The sequence below is a fragment of the Gorilla gorilla genome, chromosome 1 (genome assembly GCF_029281585.2).
Source record: "Gorilla gorilla gorilla isolate KB3781 chromosome 1, NHGRI_mGorGor1-v2.1_pri, whole genome shotgun sequence".
In the NCBI taxonomy this organism is placed as follows: domain Eukaryota; kingdom Metazoa; phylum Chordata; class Mammalia; order Primates; family Hominidae; genus Gorilla; species Gorilla gorilla.
The window spans coordinates 213,591,188-213,607,746 of record NC_073224.2 but is presented as its reverse complement, the minus strand read 5'-3'; the positions used below and the strand labels follow the sequence as shown (position 1 = coordinate 213,607,746).

General features: G+C 53.5%; 1 protein-coding gene across 5 annotated transcripts in view; it reads right to left on the bottom strand.

Annotated features, from left to right (window-relative positions):
* Positions 1–16,559, bottom strand: part of CRYBG2 (crystallin beta-gamma domain containing 2) — a 34,547-nt gene that overhangs the window by 10,579 nt on the left and 7,409 nt on the right. For 4 of the 5 annotated variants that reach the window (XM_063701449.1, XM_055388700.2, XM_063701454.1 and 1 more), the window contains 13 exons: positions 11,297–14,162; positions 10,804–10,851; positions 10,605–10,717; positions 10,312–10,441; positions 6,833–6,972; positions 5,900–6,026; positions 5,562–5,597; positions 5,088–5,224; positions 4,803–4,929; positions 4,391–4,530; positions 4,156–4,282; positions 3,887–3,919; positions 3,644–3,756 (listed from right to left, as the gene is read on the bottom strand). In XM_063701449.1, coding sequence (XP_063557519.1) covers positions 3,644–3,756; positions 3,887–3,919; positions 4,156–4,282; positions 4,391–4,530; positions 4,803–4,929; positions 5,088–5,224; positions 5,562–5,597; positions 5,900–6,026; positions 6,833–6,972; positions 10,312–10,441; positions 10,605–10,717; positions 10,804–10,851; positions 11,297–14,107 — 4,082 coding nt within the window. In that variant the 5' untranslated portion in view covers positions 14,108–14,162. The remainder of the gene's footprint in view (positions 1–3,643; positions 3,757–3,886; positions 3,920–4,155; positions 4,283–4,390; positions 4,531–4,802; positions 4,930–5,087; positions 5,225–5,561; positions 5,598–5,899; positions 6,027–6,832; positions 6,973–10,311; positions 10,442–10,604; positions 10,718–10,803; positions 10,852–11,296; positions 14,163–16,559) is intronic. The other variant, XM_055388708.2, reaches the window with a different exon arrangement.

Below are 16,559 nucleotides of genomic sequence, written 5' to 3'. Positions count from 1 at the left end.
TGCTTATAGCAAACTTCCTTTAAAAAACTGAGATATAATTCACATGCCATAAAATTCACACTTTTTGTTGTTGTTATTGTTGTTGAGATGGAGTTTCCCTATTGTTGCCCAGGCTGGAGTGCAATGGCGCGATCTCAGCTCACTGTAACCTCCGCCTCCTGGGTTTAAGCAATTCTCCTGCATCAGCCTCCCGAGTAGCTGGGACTACAGGCATGCGCCACCACACCCAGCTAATTTTGTATTTTTAGTAGAGATGGGGTTTCACCATGTTGGCCAGGCTGGTCTCAAGCTCCTAACCTCAAGTGATCCACCCACCTCGGCCTCCCAGAGTGCTGGGATTACAGGCATGAGCCACTGCACCTGGCCAAAATTCACACTTTTAAAGTGTACAATTTAGTGTTTTTTTATTATATTAACCCAGTTATAGTATGTCCCCTTTTATGTAATAAAATGGAGGAGAAGGAAAACAAAATATAAATATTTGGTTTCTATAGTTATATGGAAATTTATGAGTGTATATTTGCTTATATCTTAACAACAACAAAAAAGCCAGTGGATGAATACACCAAACACCAGAAAAAAAAAAAAAAAAAAAAAAGATTTCTAACGGGGGGAGAGAGGGAAAAAGTTGGCAGGAACAGAGATGAAAGCTGTTGGCTTTGGAACTGTTATAGGCTGAATGTCTGTGTCCTCCCAAAATCATATGCTAAAGCCATAACCCTCAATGTAATGTTATTCAGAGGTGGGACCTTTAGGAGGTAATTCGGTTTAGAGGGGGTCATGAGGGTGAGACCCCATGATGGGATTAGTGTCCTTAAAAGAAGAGGAAGAGGCCGGGTGCCGTGGCTCACGCCTATAATCCCAACACTTTAGGAGGGCGAGGTGGGCGGATCACCTGAGGTCGGGAGTTCGAGGCCAGCCTGACCAACATGAAGAAACCCCATCTCTACTAAAAATACAAAAATTAGCCGGGTGTGGTGGTTCATGCCTATAATCCCAGGTACTCGAGAGGCTGAGGCAGGAGAGTTGCTTGAACCCGGGAGGCAGAGGTTTCAGTGAGCCGAGATTGCGCCATTGCACTCCAGCCTAGGCAACAAGAGTGAAACTCCACCTCAAAAAAAAAAAAAAAAAGAAGAGGAAGAGACAGGAGCTCATACTCTCTCACTTCACTACATGAGAACACAGCAAGAAGGTGGCCTTCTGCAAGCCAGGAAGAAAGGCCTCACTGTGGAAGTGAAGTGGCCAGCACCTTGATCTTGAATTTCCTAGTCTCCAGAACTGTGAGAGAATAAATTTCTCTTATTTAAACCACAGACTGTGGTATTTTGTGATAGCAGCCTGAGCTAAGGCACCATGTAAATATTTCATGTAATAATTATTATTTTAGAGATAAGATCTCACTCTGTTGCCCAGGCTGGAGTGCAGTAGTGTGATCATAGCTTACTGCAGCCTTCAACTCCTGGGCTCAAACAATCCTCCCATCTCAGCCTCCTGAGTAGGTAGTACTATAGGTGCATGACACCACATCCACCTAATTAAAAATTTTTTTGTCAAGACAGGGTCTCCTTATGTTGCCCAGGTGATTCTTGAACTCCTGGACTCCTGCCTCAGCCTCCCAAAGTGCTGGGATTACAGGCATGAGCCACTGTGCCCAGCTTCATGGTAATTATTCATAGGAAAACAGAACTAGGGCCAGGTGCAGTGGCTCACACCTGTAATCCCAACACTTTGGGAGACCAAGAAGGGAGGATTGCTTGAGCCCAGAAGTTTGAAACCAGCCTAAGTAACAAAGTGAGACCCCAATCTCTACAAAAAAGTTAAAAAATTAGCCGGGCGCGGTGGCGTGCACCTATGGTCCCAGCTTCTCAGGAGGCTGAAGTAGGAGAATCCCTTGAGCCCAGGAGGTCAAGGCTGCACTGAGCTGTGTTCACACCACTGCACTCCAGCCTGAATAAGAAAGTGAGACCCTGTCTCAAACAAAAACAAAAACAAATCCAGAAATAGATAAAAATGAAAAATATTCCTTAAAACTGAAAATAAATTAATGAACCTAATTGTATATTAGGTTGGTGACATAACCACACACACAAAAGTATTATTTCAAATGTGTTTAAGACACAGTAATTTGAACTAATATATAACAAATAGGTTATAGGTGAATATCTTGAGGACAAAAAGAACCACAAGAAGCCAGGCACGGTGGCTCATGCCTGTAATCCCAGCACTTTGGGAGGCCGAGGGGGGTGGATCGTGAGGTCAAGAGTTTGAGACCAGCCTGACCAACATCATGAAACCCCATCTCTACTAAAAATACAAAAATTAGCTGGGCGTGGTGGCGGGTGCCTGTAATCCCAGCTACTCGGGAGGCTGAAGCAGGAGAATTGCTTGAACCGGGGAGGCAGAGGTTGCAGTGAGCCGAGACAGTGCCACTGCACTCCAGTCTGGGCGACAGAGGGAGACTCCATCTCAAAAAAACAAACAAAAACAAAAACAACAACAAAAAAAAACAGGAAACTCCCAACAGCATTCAGTGGTTTTTACTATTAGTTGTAATAAGGGCATTATAACTTTGAAACACCTAGCATGCAGATTTTGGTTTCTACCATTTGCCACTAAAAAGAACCAGGGTTCCTTGGCAAATAGCCAATTCTAGATTTGGAGCAAAAAAAAAAAAAAAAAAAAATGTACAAAATGATCCTGGAGCATCTTATTATATCAAGAAAGTTATCAAAACTACTGGGGTCGCCGGGCGCAGTGGCTCACGCCTGTAATCCCAGCACTTTGGGAGGCCGAGGTGGGCGGATCACCTGAGGTTGGGAATTCAACACCAGCCTGATCCACATGGAGAAACCCCATCTCTACTAAAAATACAAAATTAGCCGGGCTTGGTGGCCCATGCCTATAATCCCAGCTACTTGGGAAGGCTGAGGCAGGAGAATCGCTTGAACCTGGGAGGCGGAGGTTGCGGTGAGCTGAGGTCGCGCCACTGCACTCCAGCCTGGGCAACAGAGCAAAACTCTGTCTCAAAACAAAACAAAACAATACAAAAAAACCTACTGGGGTCGGCCAGGCACGGTGGCTCATGCCTGTAATCCCAGCACTTTGGAAGGCCAAGGTGGCGGATAGCTTGAGCCCAGGAGTTTGAGATCAGCCTGGCCAACATGAGGAAACCCGGCCCAAGGACCTTATTTGGATGCTGAGAAAAACAAGTTAATTTCACAAAGGCATTTTTGAGACAATGGGAGAAATCTGTTCACGGACTGCGTATTGGGTAATATGAATAAATTGTTATTAATTTTATTAGATGTGATAATGACTTGTAGCTACGTGGGGAAAATGTTCTTTCATATTAGAGACACACGTTAAAGTGTGTACCCATGAAATTTTACGTTGGGTCAGGGATTTAAAATACTCCACCGAAAATTTAAAAGAGCACACGGATAGAGGAAACAAGATTTATCTTTATATTATACAATCTACAGTTTTACATTTTCCATTAAAACCTTATTTTGTTTTAAAATTGCGCAAGACAGAACAGCTCATCGCAAGGTAGCCAAAGGAAGGAAATCATCTGAAAGACTCTCCTCCTGCAGCCCCGCCTCTGCCCCAGCGCCCCCAGCCCTCCGCCCCTCCACGTTCTCACCTGCCGCCGTGGACCCGGCAGGACTGAGGTCGGAAGGAGGCGGGCAGAGCGGCCTGGTCATCTTCGAAAGAGAAGTGGTCGCCCAGAAAGTCGGGGCGGGAGAAAAGCTGAATCTGGAGGCAGAGAGGGGAGATGAGGGGAAGGAGGGCGATGGAGTGGGGCCGAGAACAGCGGGGAGGGGAAAGGTCTGAAATGAGGGGAGAGACGTGAGCCCAGCGGCTCCCTGCGGAGTCCCTGCCTTACCTTTGAGACGAAGTGCAGATCGTGCTCCCCGACCTGAAGGCAGGGACCGAATCGAGAATTAGGGAGGGTGCCGGCCCCTAGCCTTGTCTTCTCTAGGTTTCAGTACTGCCCACCCGGCGGCCGCGCCCTCGGCCCCGCCCCCTTCTAAGGCCCCGCCCCAAGCGCCCAGGCAGGTCCTCCAGCCCGCTACCTCTGCGTGGGGGCGGGGCGCACCCGAACTCCAGGTCCCGCCACCGGGGGAGGCCCCGCCCCCCGCGGCCGGCACGTACCTGTAGGACCGGCTGCAGCGAGGCGAGGGTGCTGTTGCCAGCGCCCCAGTCCTCGCAGTTACGGTACACGCCCTTCTCCAGCACGTACTGTTCCCCGGAGAAGCCCACCTCCTGGTAGGCCACCCACCTGCAGGAAGGGCGGGGCACGGGTCAGCTGGGACGGAGCCTGCACCTCTCCTGGAACCGCCCCCGGCTCGCCCGGGCCTGCCCCGCTCCCGGAGCCCGGGTCACTTACACGCCGCTGAGCACGTGGATGGCCTGTGTGCTGGGGCCGTGTTGCACCAGCTCCACATCCGGCAATGCCTTGCTCACCTCCACGCCGTGCCCCTCGAAGTCCATGGCCTCAAATAGCACGACGGCCGGGTCCCCGAAGTCCTGGGTCCCCAGGGACAGTCAGGTCTCTCCCGCCCACAAACCGAAACCCCTGGGAGTGCCCAGACCCCAGGGTCACAGCCCACCCGGGGAATTAGGGGTGAGGCTGTCAGTACGACCTGGAGAAGAGCAGCAGGGGAAGAGAGGCTAGGCCTCTGGGAACACTTACAGGGAGAACACGGAGAGGGGGTACAAATTCTTCCCTCCACAAACTGTACTGGGGGAGGTCTGGCTGTGGCCAGAGGCAGAGGGATGGGCCAATTGCCTTTGCTTACCGTCCGGATGACCCGGAGGGAGGTCAGCAACTCGTCATAGCCTCCCCAGTGTGACCAGTCTGGGTATTCCCCCTCCTCCAGCAGATACTGGTGGCCCCGGAAGCCCTCCTTCTCGTAGCCCACCCAGCTGGGAAAAGCAGGAGGACAGACAGGCAGATTCAGTCATAGGAGGCCCATGGGTGAATGAGACAGCTGTCCCCACCCCTACGCAGCCCAGGTCACTCCCCACTCCCAAGGGTAAAGGCCAGAGGTGATGAAATAGAAGGAAGGGTCCTGAGTTCTCACCAGCCCCCGAGAACTCTCAGGGACCCCACAGAGGCCAGGTGGGGGCTCTGGCTGTCCTCTGGCTGCTGAAGGTTGTAGATGTCTCGGCTCACTTCCCAGCTGCGGCCCTGAAAGCCTGGGGCCTCATACACCACAGCCTGGGGGAAAGGGGCTGTCAGGAGTCATCTGGACCCAAACACACCCAGCCAGCTCAGGAATGGCTCTGCCCAGCATCAGGCCAATGTGGCACCCCCCAGCCCTCCCACCTCCTTGCTGAACTCCATCCCCTTACCCAATTCCTATCTCTACTCTGACCTCTGACCTTCTTACACATCAAAAGCCAGTTCCCAGTGAGCCCATCAGGTCCCATCCCCCCAGACCCTGCTTCTGGCCCCCAGTGCCCTCCTCTCTGGATTTCCTGTCCAGACCACGATAACCAAACACCTGCACCCCGCCACCAAAGGCCCTCTTTGGCTCTTAAGCCCAGACTCTTACCCTGGGCTCCCCTGGCTTCTCCACACTTGGGCAGCCCTGCAGAGGAGACAGAGCTGAGACACCAGCCCAGAGATGGGAAAGACAGATGGGGCTGCGGATCTAGGATTTTTCTGATCCTGAGAACCCCAACCCCATGTCTTCCCTTTTCCCCTACCTCTTAGGTTAATCCTCCCTCTCCTCCCACTCCCATTCCCAATAGAAGCTCCCAGGAAGCAGTCTCCAAGGGGTGCTGTTTTACACTTCATCCCCCATCCCTTCCCACAGACTGCAGGACCAGCTACTTGGGACCAGGGGCAGAGCCTAGACCTCCTGGCCTGTGGGTGTGCCCTGTTCTTTACCAATCTCATGGGCTTCAGGGAGCCCACGCTGGGGTCCGATGTGCCCCAGGCCTCTGAGGTGGGGTACTCTCCAGGTTCCAGGATGTAGGGAGTGTCTTCGAATAATGGTTTGGGGTACAGTAGCCACCTAGGGGAAAGCAGAGAGGCTGCTGCACCCCAGACTTCAAGGGACACAGATTGGTGGGCGGGAGGGAAGGTTTAGAGTGGAAAAGGAGGTTTTCTGGGGAGGTTCCCATCAGTCTCGTATAATCTCTTGCAGTAGCCACATTGGTCTCCCTTCCTCTGGCTTTGCCTTCTCTAATTTCACACAGCAGCTGGAGCATTTTTCTCTAGCATGCATGGAAAACTGCTTCAACAACCCCAGTAGTTCCCTGTTAGCCTCACAATAAAGCCCGGCTATGCAAAGAGGCTCTGCAATCTGGCCTCTTCCTTCTCCCTGGGCCTCAGTTCTTCCCACTTGTTGCTTACGCTGGCTACACTGAAAATTTGAAGCTTAGCTGTCTCCTCTCTGGGCCTTTGCATGTGCTATTCCCTCTGCCAGATATACTCTTTTCCCCATTTATTCAATTGACAAATACTTAGAAGCATCTGCTCTGTGCCAGACCCTGCTACAGGCATCAGGGATACAGTAGTGAACAAGCATACACAATCTCTGCCCTCATGGAGCTTAGATTCTTGGCCAACTCATCCCAGCATGGTGTCTCCTCCTCCAGGAAGGTTTCTCTGACTTCCACACTCTGCCTCTCATGGTATGGTGTTTTTCTGTGCTCCCTCACCCCAAAAATCTGAATTGCTATTGTCTGCTTACTTGCCTGTCCCCACCAGTGGACTGAGCACTCCTGAAGGCAGGAACTGTGTTCTGTCACCTCTGTGTCCCCAGCACCCAGCACAGTGAATGTCAAATGAGGGGATTCTAGAATAGACCGGACTCACAGTCCTGCAGAGACGGTGGCAGATGCCACCTGCAGGGGCTTCTCCAGACCCTGGGAATTCTTCAAGGCCTCTGTTAGCTTCACTTGCTCCCCCTTGAGGCCCTCCTCAGAGAAGAGGCTGATTTCCGGGGTGCTGTAGTCCTGCGGAAGGAGGGGGAAAATTAAATATAGATAAACAGCCAGGTGTGGTGGCTCACGCCTGTAATCCCAGCACTTTGGGAGGCCGAGGCGGGCAGATCACCTGAGGTCAGCAGTTCGAGACCAGCTGACCAACATGGAGAAACCCAGTCTCTACTAAAAATACAAAATTAGTTGGGCATGCCCGTAATCCCAGCTACTCGGGAGCCTGAGGCAGGGAGAATTGCTTGAACCTGGGAGGCAGAGGTTGCGGTGAGCCGAGATCACGCCATTGCACTCCAGCCTGGGCAATAAGAGTGAAACTCCGTCTCAAAACAAAAAAAAAAAAAGAAAGAAAAGATATATAAATAGCCCCCCTTGGACAACACCCCGCTTCCCCAAGTCCATTTAGCCAAGGCTCCAAATAGCTTCTGAGAAAACCTTTGTAGCCATTCCCCTAGAGACCAGGAAAGTGACTAGGGTGGTCTTTGCAAGGTCAGCCAGCCAAGCCTGAGACCAAAGCCTGTGCTGGTCCCTTGCTGAACCTTTGGGACCTGGGACAGAAGTTCCCGGGAGAACCTGCAAAGTGCCAGGCCCATAGCCTTGCCTCTGGGTAGCCTGACTTCCAGCCTGGTCGGAGGATGGGCAAGATGGACAGCCACTTCCTGAGTTCCAACTTTGACTCCTTCTTTAGGTACGGTTCCTGCCTCTGTCCAGACTGGCTTTGCCTGCACGTCATCCCAGGAAGCAGCAGATCCTCTTTGTATTCTGAGTGTTTCTTCCCCACCAGGACCATTTTCATTCACTCACTCATTCATCAAATATGTACGAAGCATCTACTGCATGCAAGGCACTGTGCTAAGGTCATGTCCTACCCTATCTCATTTAGTCCTCCCAGTGGGCATTATTCATCCAGTCACAGGTAAGGAAAGTGAGGCTCGGAGAAGTTAAGCAACCTGCCCAAGGTCACACAGCTTGTAAGTAGCAGAGCAGTATAGTTTTTGTTCACTGTTGCAACCTAGCACCTCCCATGTGCTTGGCATACAACAGGCACCTAATCAATGCTGAATGAATCAAAGGAATCCAGAAACATCTGACTTCAAAGCCTTTACCTCCCACATGAAGACAAATTTATTGTCAGAAGTTCACAATTAATTGTCCACAAACATTTGTGTGTTTCTGGAGAGGCTTTGTTTTGTTTGTTTGTTTGTTTGTTTGGTTTTTGTTTTTTGAGATGGAGTTTTGCTCTTGTTGCCCAGGCTGGATTGCAGTGGTGTGATCTTGGCTCACCGAAACCTCTGCCTCCCGGGTTCAAGCAATTCTCCTGCCTCAGCCTCCCAAGTAGCTGGGATTACAGGCACCCGCCACCATGCCCGGCTAATTTTTTGTATTTTTTTTAGTAGAGACAGGGTTTCATCAGGTTGGCCAGGCTGGTCTTGAATTCCTGACCTCAGGTGATCCACCTGCCTCAGCCTCCCAAAGTGTTGGGATTACAGGCGTGAGCCACCGCGTCCAGCCTCTGGAGAGGCTTTGTAAACTATCCCCTCCTCCCGGGCCACTGTCCTAGTTAAGCCTAATGAGCGCTCATCATCTCCTACCAGGAAGATTGCAACAGCTCTGGACTCAGTTATTCATTCTTTCATTAGAAATGAAAATCAGGCCGGGTGCAGTGGCTCACACCTGTAATCCCAGCACTTTGAGAGGCCGAGATGGGCAGATCACGAGGTCAGGAGATCAAGACCATCCTGGCTAACACGGTGAAACCCCGTCTCTGCTAAAAATACAAAAAAAATTAGTCGGGCATAGTGGCAGGTGCCTGTGGTCCCAGCTACTTGGGAGGCTGAGGCAGGAGAATCGCGTGAACCCAGGAGGCGGAGCCTGCTGTGAGCCGAGATCGTGCCACTGCACTCCAGCCTGGGAGACAGAGCGAGACTCTGTCTCAAAAAATAAATAAATAATAAAAAAATCAAAAAATCAAACAAACCAAAAGAACCAAAATGCCTGATAGACACTGCTTTTACAGTCATTGCTCTTCCTTCTCGTGTCAAGCTTAATTTCAGTAGTTTATTACTGTGCCGTGAAAACAATGTTGTTGTTTTCACAGCACAGCACATGAAATTATAATTTTTTTTTTACTCTTGTTGCCCAGGCTGGAGTGCAATGGCATGATCTCAGCTCACCGCAACCTCCGCCTCCCGAGTTCAAGCGATTTTCCAGCCTCCTGAGTAGCTGGGATTATAGGCCCCCACCATCAAACCTGGCTAATTTTTGTATTTTTAGTAGACAGGGTTTCACCATGTTGGCTGGGCTGGTCTTGAACTCCTGACCTCAGGTGATCCCCCAACTTGGCCTCCCAAAGTGCTGGGATTATAGGCGTGAGCCACTGCGCCTGGCCTTTGAAATTGTAATGTTAACTTTTCAAACCACACAGCCCTTCCTCAAAAATTAGAGGTACCCCTGGCTGGAAATCACAGCCCTTCGTGGTCTCCCTGCCTCCAGGATCCCTCTTTTTTCCACCTGGCAGCCAGTGGGATGTTTATAAATCCCTAGTCTGGCTATATGGCGTCCCTGCTCCAAACCCAATCCTCACAGCCTAGCTTGACTGTAAGTCCTGAAGGGCAAAGAGGAGATCTCCCCCCACTGCCTATTGCCTGGCACCGGTGCCTGGCACATATTAGACATGAGTGAGCATCTGTGAGCAAATGAATGAGCAAACATGCCTGGCACCTCGGGTCTGACTGGGGGCTTGCATGCTGGCCCCTGGGGGGCAGGTAACCCCCACGTCCACTCCCACCTTGTCTCTGCTGCTCTGTCCCGTTCCTGCTTGAGCATCCACCCAAACTTCCCCAGGCTGCTTTCCCAAGCTGAGCTTGGCCTCTGCCTGGGCCCTGACTCCTCAAGCCAGGCTGCCCATTCCCCAGAATCTCTTTCTTCCCCAGTCAGCTCCACGGTCAGGAATCTACGGACCAGTCCACATTAAGCCCCTCTGCCCACTATCCCATAAGATCTCTGCCAGGAATTTCTTTTGAAACGGAGTCTCACTCTGTTGCCCAGATTGGAGTGCAGTGGTGCAATCCAGGCTTACTGCAACCTCTGCCTCCCGGGTTCAAGTAATTCTCCTGCCTTAGCCTCCTGAGAAGCTGGGATTACAGGCGCATGCCACCACACTCGGCTAATTTTTGTATTTTTAGTAGAGACGGGGTTTCACATGTTGGCCAGGCTGGTCTCCAACTCCTGTCCTCAGCCGATCCACCTGCCTTGGCTTCCCAAAGTGCTGGCATTACAGGCGTGAGTCACTGCTCCTGGCCTCGGGGATTTCAACTCTAGGCATTCAAGGCCGTCTCCCACCTCCAACTCACTCACCCAGACAACCCTCCTTAGGGAGCCGATGCCTTGGGGACTCCACTTTGTCCCTGGGGTTCTGAGTTCCATGTCTCCTTCAGGCAGGACCAGCTTCTGACCCCGGAACTCTGGCTCTTCGTACAGCACCCAGCTGTGGGCACAGAGATTCCAGGGTCACAGATGGGGAGGAGGATGTGCCCAGGGCTGCTGGGTAGCTGATGGGGTTTCTCCCAGGCTGGACTGGTCACTCCTCACTCCCCTCTGCATCCCCCCAGGTTCACAGCCAAGTGCCTTGCTGGGCACTCCCCACTCACCAGCCTCGAACTACCCTTATGGAGGCTACGGGGGCCCAGCCTGAGGCATCAACGATGTCTCCCCAGACCTCCCTGCTACTGCCTTGGCAGCCAGACTCTGAGAAGAAGATCACCTGAGAAGGCACAGAAGGGGTCGTCAGGCCCTGACCCCAGGCCCCTGCCTCCTGCTGCCCCCACCCACTTGCCCCCACAACCCTACCTTTCCAGGCCTGGTGTTCGGCTTGCCCTGGGTCTTTAAGGCTGGGCTCTGAAACGGAGGCAGGTGATAAAGAAGTCCTGTGGGGTCACCTCTTTTCTGCCTCCCCACAACCTGCCATTCCAAGGATCCCACATCCTCCCTATTAACCTCCACCCCCAAGGAGCTGGCGCATAGAAGATGCTCACACTTGTTCCCAACCCCCAGGGGCCTCATCACCCTGTCCCAGGAGCTTGGTGCTCATCACCCGCCTTCCTCAGCTCCCAGGATCTTGGAGCCCCCACACCCTTTGGAATCCACAGTACAAACCTCCCACAGTAGGGATAGGGAGATTGAGGCCCAGAGAGATGTGGCTTGCACAGGTCAACTGAACCAGACTTCAGACAGAAGCCTCTGCCCCCAGACTCTGACTCCCAGCACCACTCTCTTCACACCACTCAAGCCTTGACCCAGGTGAGGCCAGGCATCTCCCTTGCCCACCCGAGGCCTCACTTACCCACCCCTCCAGGGGCAGGGAACAGGCAAGCTTCTCCGTTGGGGATGATCTTTCACTGCAAAGCAGGGGCAACTGTCCTGCCACCTTCCTGAGCCCTGGTGCCCCATGGGGCAGCAGAGCAGATAGTTTTGTGCCCAGCGGTTCCGGGGTGGAGGCCTCCTTGGTGGCAGGCACCAGACTGCCGAACAGAAGGCTGCCTCCGAGACGGGAAGTGGGCCTGCTGCCTCCCTGCAGTTCCAATCCCAGCTCTGAGTGGGGGCCCTTGGTTCCTGCTACGTGCTTCTTCATCATCTCCAGAGGAGAGCAGGAGACCTGGGTGGGTCTGGCAGGGTGGAGGTCCCTGGAGGGGCTGGGCCCAGCTTTCTCCTGCCTGCGCTGGAGCTTCTCATCGTCACTCAGATAGGGGTTCTCTGGTTCCTCCTCCTCCTCCTCCTCTTTCTCTTCCAGTGAAGGCACCTCCTGGGGGCCGGGGCCCAGCACCCATGGCCCCAGCTGGTCCTCCTCAATGGCAGGCAGTGTGGCGTACATGGACAGGTAGGAGGAGCGAGGGGCTCGTGGCAGCCGGTGAGTGCGGAGGATCTCAGGGGGCTCCATGCTCCGCAGGGTATCCAGGAATATCTCCAGGTCAGCGGCCAGGGCCACCTCATCCTCCTCCCTTGATGTCTCTGTGCACGTCTTGCCCTCAGTGGGATCAGAGACAAGGTGGGACTCCGTGCTGGCCTCTGCTCCTGTTGGCACTGGGGCAGGGGTGCCTCCTGGGCTGGGGGACACCCTGTCCACTGAGGAAGATGGGGCAGGGAGAGCAGCAGGGTCCTGCACAACCTCTTTCTGGGTGAGAGATGAGATGGGGCTCCCTTCAGAGTCCTGGACCCCCTTATCCTGTTTGGGGAGTGAGGTGGCAGGAGCAATTGGGCCTTGAAGAGTCTCTTCCTTGGTGAGGGGCGGGGCAAGGCTGCCTGCAATACCCTGGACAGCCTCTTTTTGGATGCTAGTGCTGCCTTTTGGGCCCTGGACAACCTCAGTTGACTTGGGGGACAAGGCAGCAGGAGCACCAGGCCCCTGCACCACCTCCTTCTGGGTGGGCGATGAGGCAGCAGGAGCACCAGGGCCCTTCACAACCTCTTTCCAGGTGGGAAATGAGGCATCAGGAGCACTGGGGCCCTTCACGACCTCTTTCCGGGTGGGGAACAAGGCAGCAGGAGCACTGGACCCCTGCACCACCTCCTTCCGGGTGGGAGATGAGGCAGCAGGAGCACCGGGGCCCTTCACAACCTCTTTCCAGGTGGGGGACGAGGCAGCAGAAGCACTGGACCCCTGCACCACCTCCTTCCGGGTGGGAGATGAGGCAGCAGGAGCACCAGGGCCCTTCACGACCTCTTTCCGGGTGGGGGATGAGGCAGCAGGAGCACCGGGGCCCCGCACCACCTCCCTCTGGGTAAAGGGGAGGACAGGGACATTTTCAGAGTTCTGAACAAACTTATTCCTTGGGGACGATGGAGCAGAAAGACCTCCTGGGCTGGGGACATCCTTCCTTCTTGTAGTGGATGGAGCAGGAGGTTGTCCAGGGACTGTCACATGCTCGCTCCTCACCATGGGCAGGATGGTGGCAGCAGGGGGGTCCACGGGCCCTTCCTTTTTTTTAGGGGGCAGAACAAGGGGAGTAAGCTGGGCCCTGGGGTGAGTGGGCACCACAGGCTGCTTTGCAGGGTGAGTTAGGCCAGGAGAGGGGACATGGGTCTCGAGTCTGGGAGAGGAGGGGACTGATGCTTGACCCTGAGAAGTCTGGAGAGGGAGCTCAGTGGAACTGGGGGCTCCCAGCACCTGCCGGAGCTCACAGGCCCTGGCATCCGGGGCTCTGCCCTGGTCTCTGTCCGGACAGGCTGCAGGGGCATCCTGATTCTTAGGCAGGTGAGCACTGGCTGGGATGCCTGTAGAGGCCAGGGCAGAGCTGTTTTTAAGCTCTGCTGTCCCGGTCTCAGGCAGCTGCCTCAAGGCTGCCCCCACTGTGCTGCCCAGACCTGTGCTCCTTGGCCCGCCAGCCGTGGGCCTGGGCAGGTGACTGGCAGGGGGGCTGTGCCCAGCAGGCACGAGGTTACTTAGCACTTTCACAGCCTGGCTGCGGCTGGGCGAGCCTGGTGGGGAGCCCACCACCACTGGCGGCACCATGCGGGCGACCTGACGGCCGCGTGGCAGGGCCTCGCCTGAGGACACTGGCCTCACAGTCACAGAGCTGCTCACCCGCCGGTCCACATGACCTCCCACCACTGTGGTGGTCCGCACAGTGCGTGTCACTCGGTATTCCTCAAGGCTCCGGGAGCTACCACTGGTGAGACCTACACCTGGGTGGGGACTTGGCTCTCGGGGCCCAGGCAGGGGAACCAAAAGCTCAGTCCTGGCCATAGCTCCCACACATGGGGGCTCAGTCCTGGGAGCTTGGCGGCTGCCATCACTCTGGTCCACAGCCTCCTTCAGCCTCCCCTCAGGCCTTTTCTCCTTGGGAGGTGGTATGTACTTCTTGGAAAAGATGGGTCCATGGCTCTGGAAGTTCTTGGAGCCAGCTGTATCCTGAGGGCCCTGGCAATTCACAGTCTCTTCTTCCTGTGTTGCAAAGCCATTGACTTCCACTTCCTCTCGACGGCTGAACTCAAACATCTCCTTCTGCGGGGCTTCCATCTGGGCCCCTGACACCAGGGACACCTTGTGAAAACCATGTTTGATCTCTTCCTGGGTGGGGGGCCGCTGCCGCCATGTCAATGTGGCACTTACCACTCGGGCCTTGGCCCGGGCCATAGGCCCACCTGCCTCCTCCATGTGGGGCCCTGGCAACCTGTCTGGAGGTGTCCTTGTCCCACTGTGGTCCAGCTCCCTGCAGAGGAATAAGAGAGATGAGGGTCAGAGGGTGGTGAGAGTGGCTTCCTAAAGTGCAGAATAACCACCCCTACCCAAGTCAGGCTGGGAACCTCAGGCAAATCGCTTGGCCTTTTTGGGCCATTGCTTTCTCATCTGTGAAATGGGCATGGTAGTCTCAGCTCTGATTTGGTTGATCAGAGCCCCTCATCCATCCCTCTCCCTGACTTTCAGGTGATCTCCTAGGTCAGGGTCCTTCAAAGGTGAAGCTGAGGACTGAGCCCAGAAGGAAAGAAAAGGAAGAAGGCAGAAGGGAAGATGCAGCTGACCCACAGGTCTATAGGGGGGCTGGGACTCTGCCCACAGAGCCCTAGGTCTAGTCCCCCAGGAGCTGAAAACTAGAAAGCCGAAAACTGGGCAAGCATTTTTCTAACTCTGTTCAGGGAAGATGGGCTTTGGCCTCAAGCAGAGCTGGGTTCCTTAGCTGCTCACTAACTGGCCATTTCTTCTGTTCAAGCATCAGGGTCCTCAGCCACAAAACTGGAGTCTTTCCAGAGTCCAGTAAGAGAAACAATGAAACCTACCCCTGCGTTTTTTTTTTGTTTTTTTTTTTTGAGACAGGATCTCACTCTGTTACCCAGGCTGGAGTGCAGTGGTATGATCTTAGCTCACTGCAGCCTTGAACTCCTGGGCTCAAGTGATCCTCCTGCCTCAGCCTCCCAAGTAGCTGGGACCACAGGCACATGCCGCCACACCCAGCTAGTTTTTATTTATTTATTTATTTATATTTTTATTTATTTATTTTTTTTGAGACAGAGTCTCGCTCTGTCACCTAGGCTGGAGTGCAGTGGCATGATCTCGGCTCACTGCAAGCTCCACATCCCTGGTTCACGCCATTGTCCTGCCTCAGCCTCCCCAAGTAGCTGGGACTACAGGTGCCCGCCACCATGCTCAGATAATTTTTTTGTATTTTTAGTAGAGACGGGGTTTCGCCGTGTTAGCCAGGATGGTCTTGATCTCCTGACCTCATGATCCACCCGTCTTGGCCTCCCAAAGTGCTCGGATTACAGGTGTGAGCCACCGTGCCCAGCTCCAGCTAGTTTTTATTTTGTATTTTGAGGTCTTGTTATGTTGCCCAAGCTGGTCTCGAACTCCTGGACTGAAGTGATCCTCCCACCTTGGCCTTCCAAAATGTTGGGATTACGGATATATGCCACTACTGTGCCTGGCCTAACTTTTTATCTTTTTATTTTAATTTATTTTATAAGACTGAGTCTTGCTCTATTGCCCAGGTTGAAGTGCAGTAGCTCACTGTAGCCTTGAACTCCTGGGCTGAAGTGATCCTTCTGTGTTAACTCTCCAAGTAATTGGGACTACAGGCACATGCCACCACACCCAAAATGCTCGCCTTATAACCTAAATTGCTGGCTCATCAACTTTCTGCTGTCACCTTGGAGATTTGTGACCAAATGTTAGCAGGTGTGCACACGTGTGTACGGGCATGAGCACCTGCTGATGGTCTCCAGAGCACAGGGGCAGGTCTGTGTGCAAGTGTAGGTCTAAATGGAGCCTCTCAGAGCTGGATACAGTGGCTCACACCTGTAATCCCAGAACTTTGAGAGGCAGAGATGGGAGGATTGCTGGAGGCCAGCAGTTCTAGACCAGCCTAGGTGACATAAAAAGACTCTACAAGTCTCTACAAAAAATTAAAAGAATTAGCCAGCATGGTGGTGTGTGCCTGTAGCCCTAGCTACCCTGGAGGCTGAGGTGGGAGGATCACTTGAGCCCAGGCTGCAATGAGCTATGATCGTGTCACTGCACTCCAGCCTGAGTGACAGAGAGATCTTATCGCTAAGAAAAGTTATTATTTTTTGAGACAGAGTCTCGCTCTGTCGCCCAGGCTGGAGTGCAGTGGCACGATCTCAGCCCACTGCAACCTCCTCCTCCCAGGTTCAAGTGATTCTCCTGCCTCAGCCTCCCGAGTAGCTGGGATTACAGGCATGTGCCACCATGCCCAGCTAATTTTTGTATTTTTAGTAGAGACGGGGTTTCACTATGTTGCCCAGGCTAGTCTCAAACTCCTGACCTCAAGTGATCCACCCGCCTTGGCCTCCCAAAGTGCTGGGATTACAGACGTGAGCCACTGCGTCCGGCCTAAAAAAAGTTTTTAATAAAAACAAAAATAAGGCTGGGTGCGGTGGCTCACGCCTGTAATCCCAGCACTTTGGGAGGCCGAGGCAGGCCGATCACCTGAGGTCAGGAGTTTGAGACCAGCCTGACTAACCTGATGAAACCTAGTCTCTACTAAAAATAAAAATATTATCCAGGCATGGTGGTGGGCACCTGTAATCCCAGCTACTTGGGAAGCTGAGGTAGGAGAATCGCTTGAACCTGGGGGGCGGAGGTTGCAGTGAGC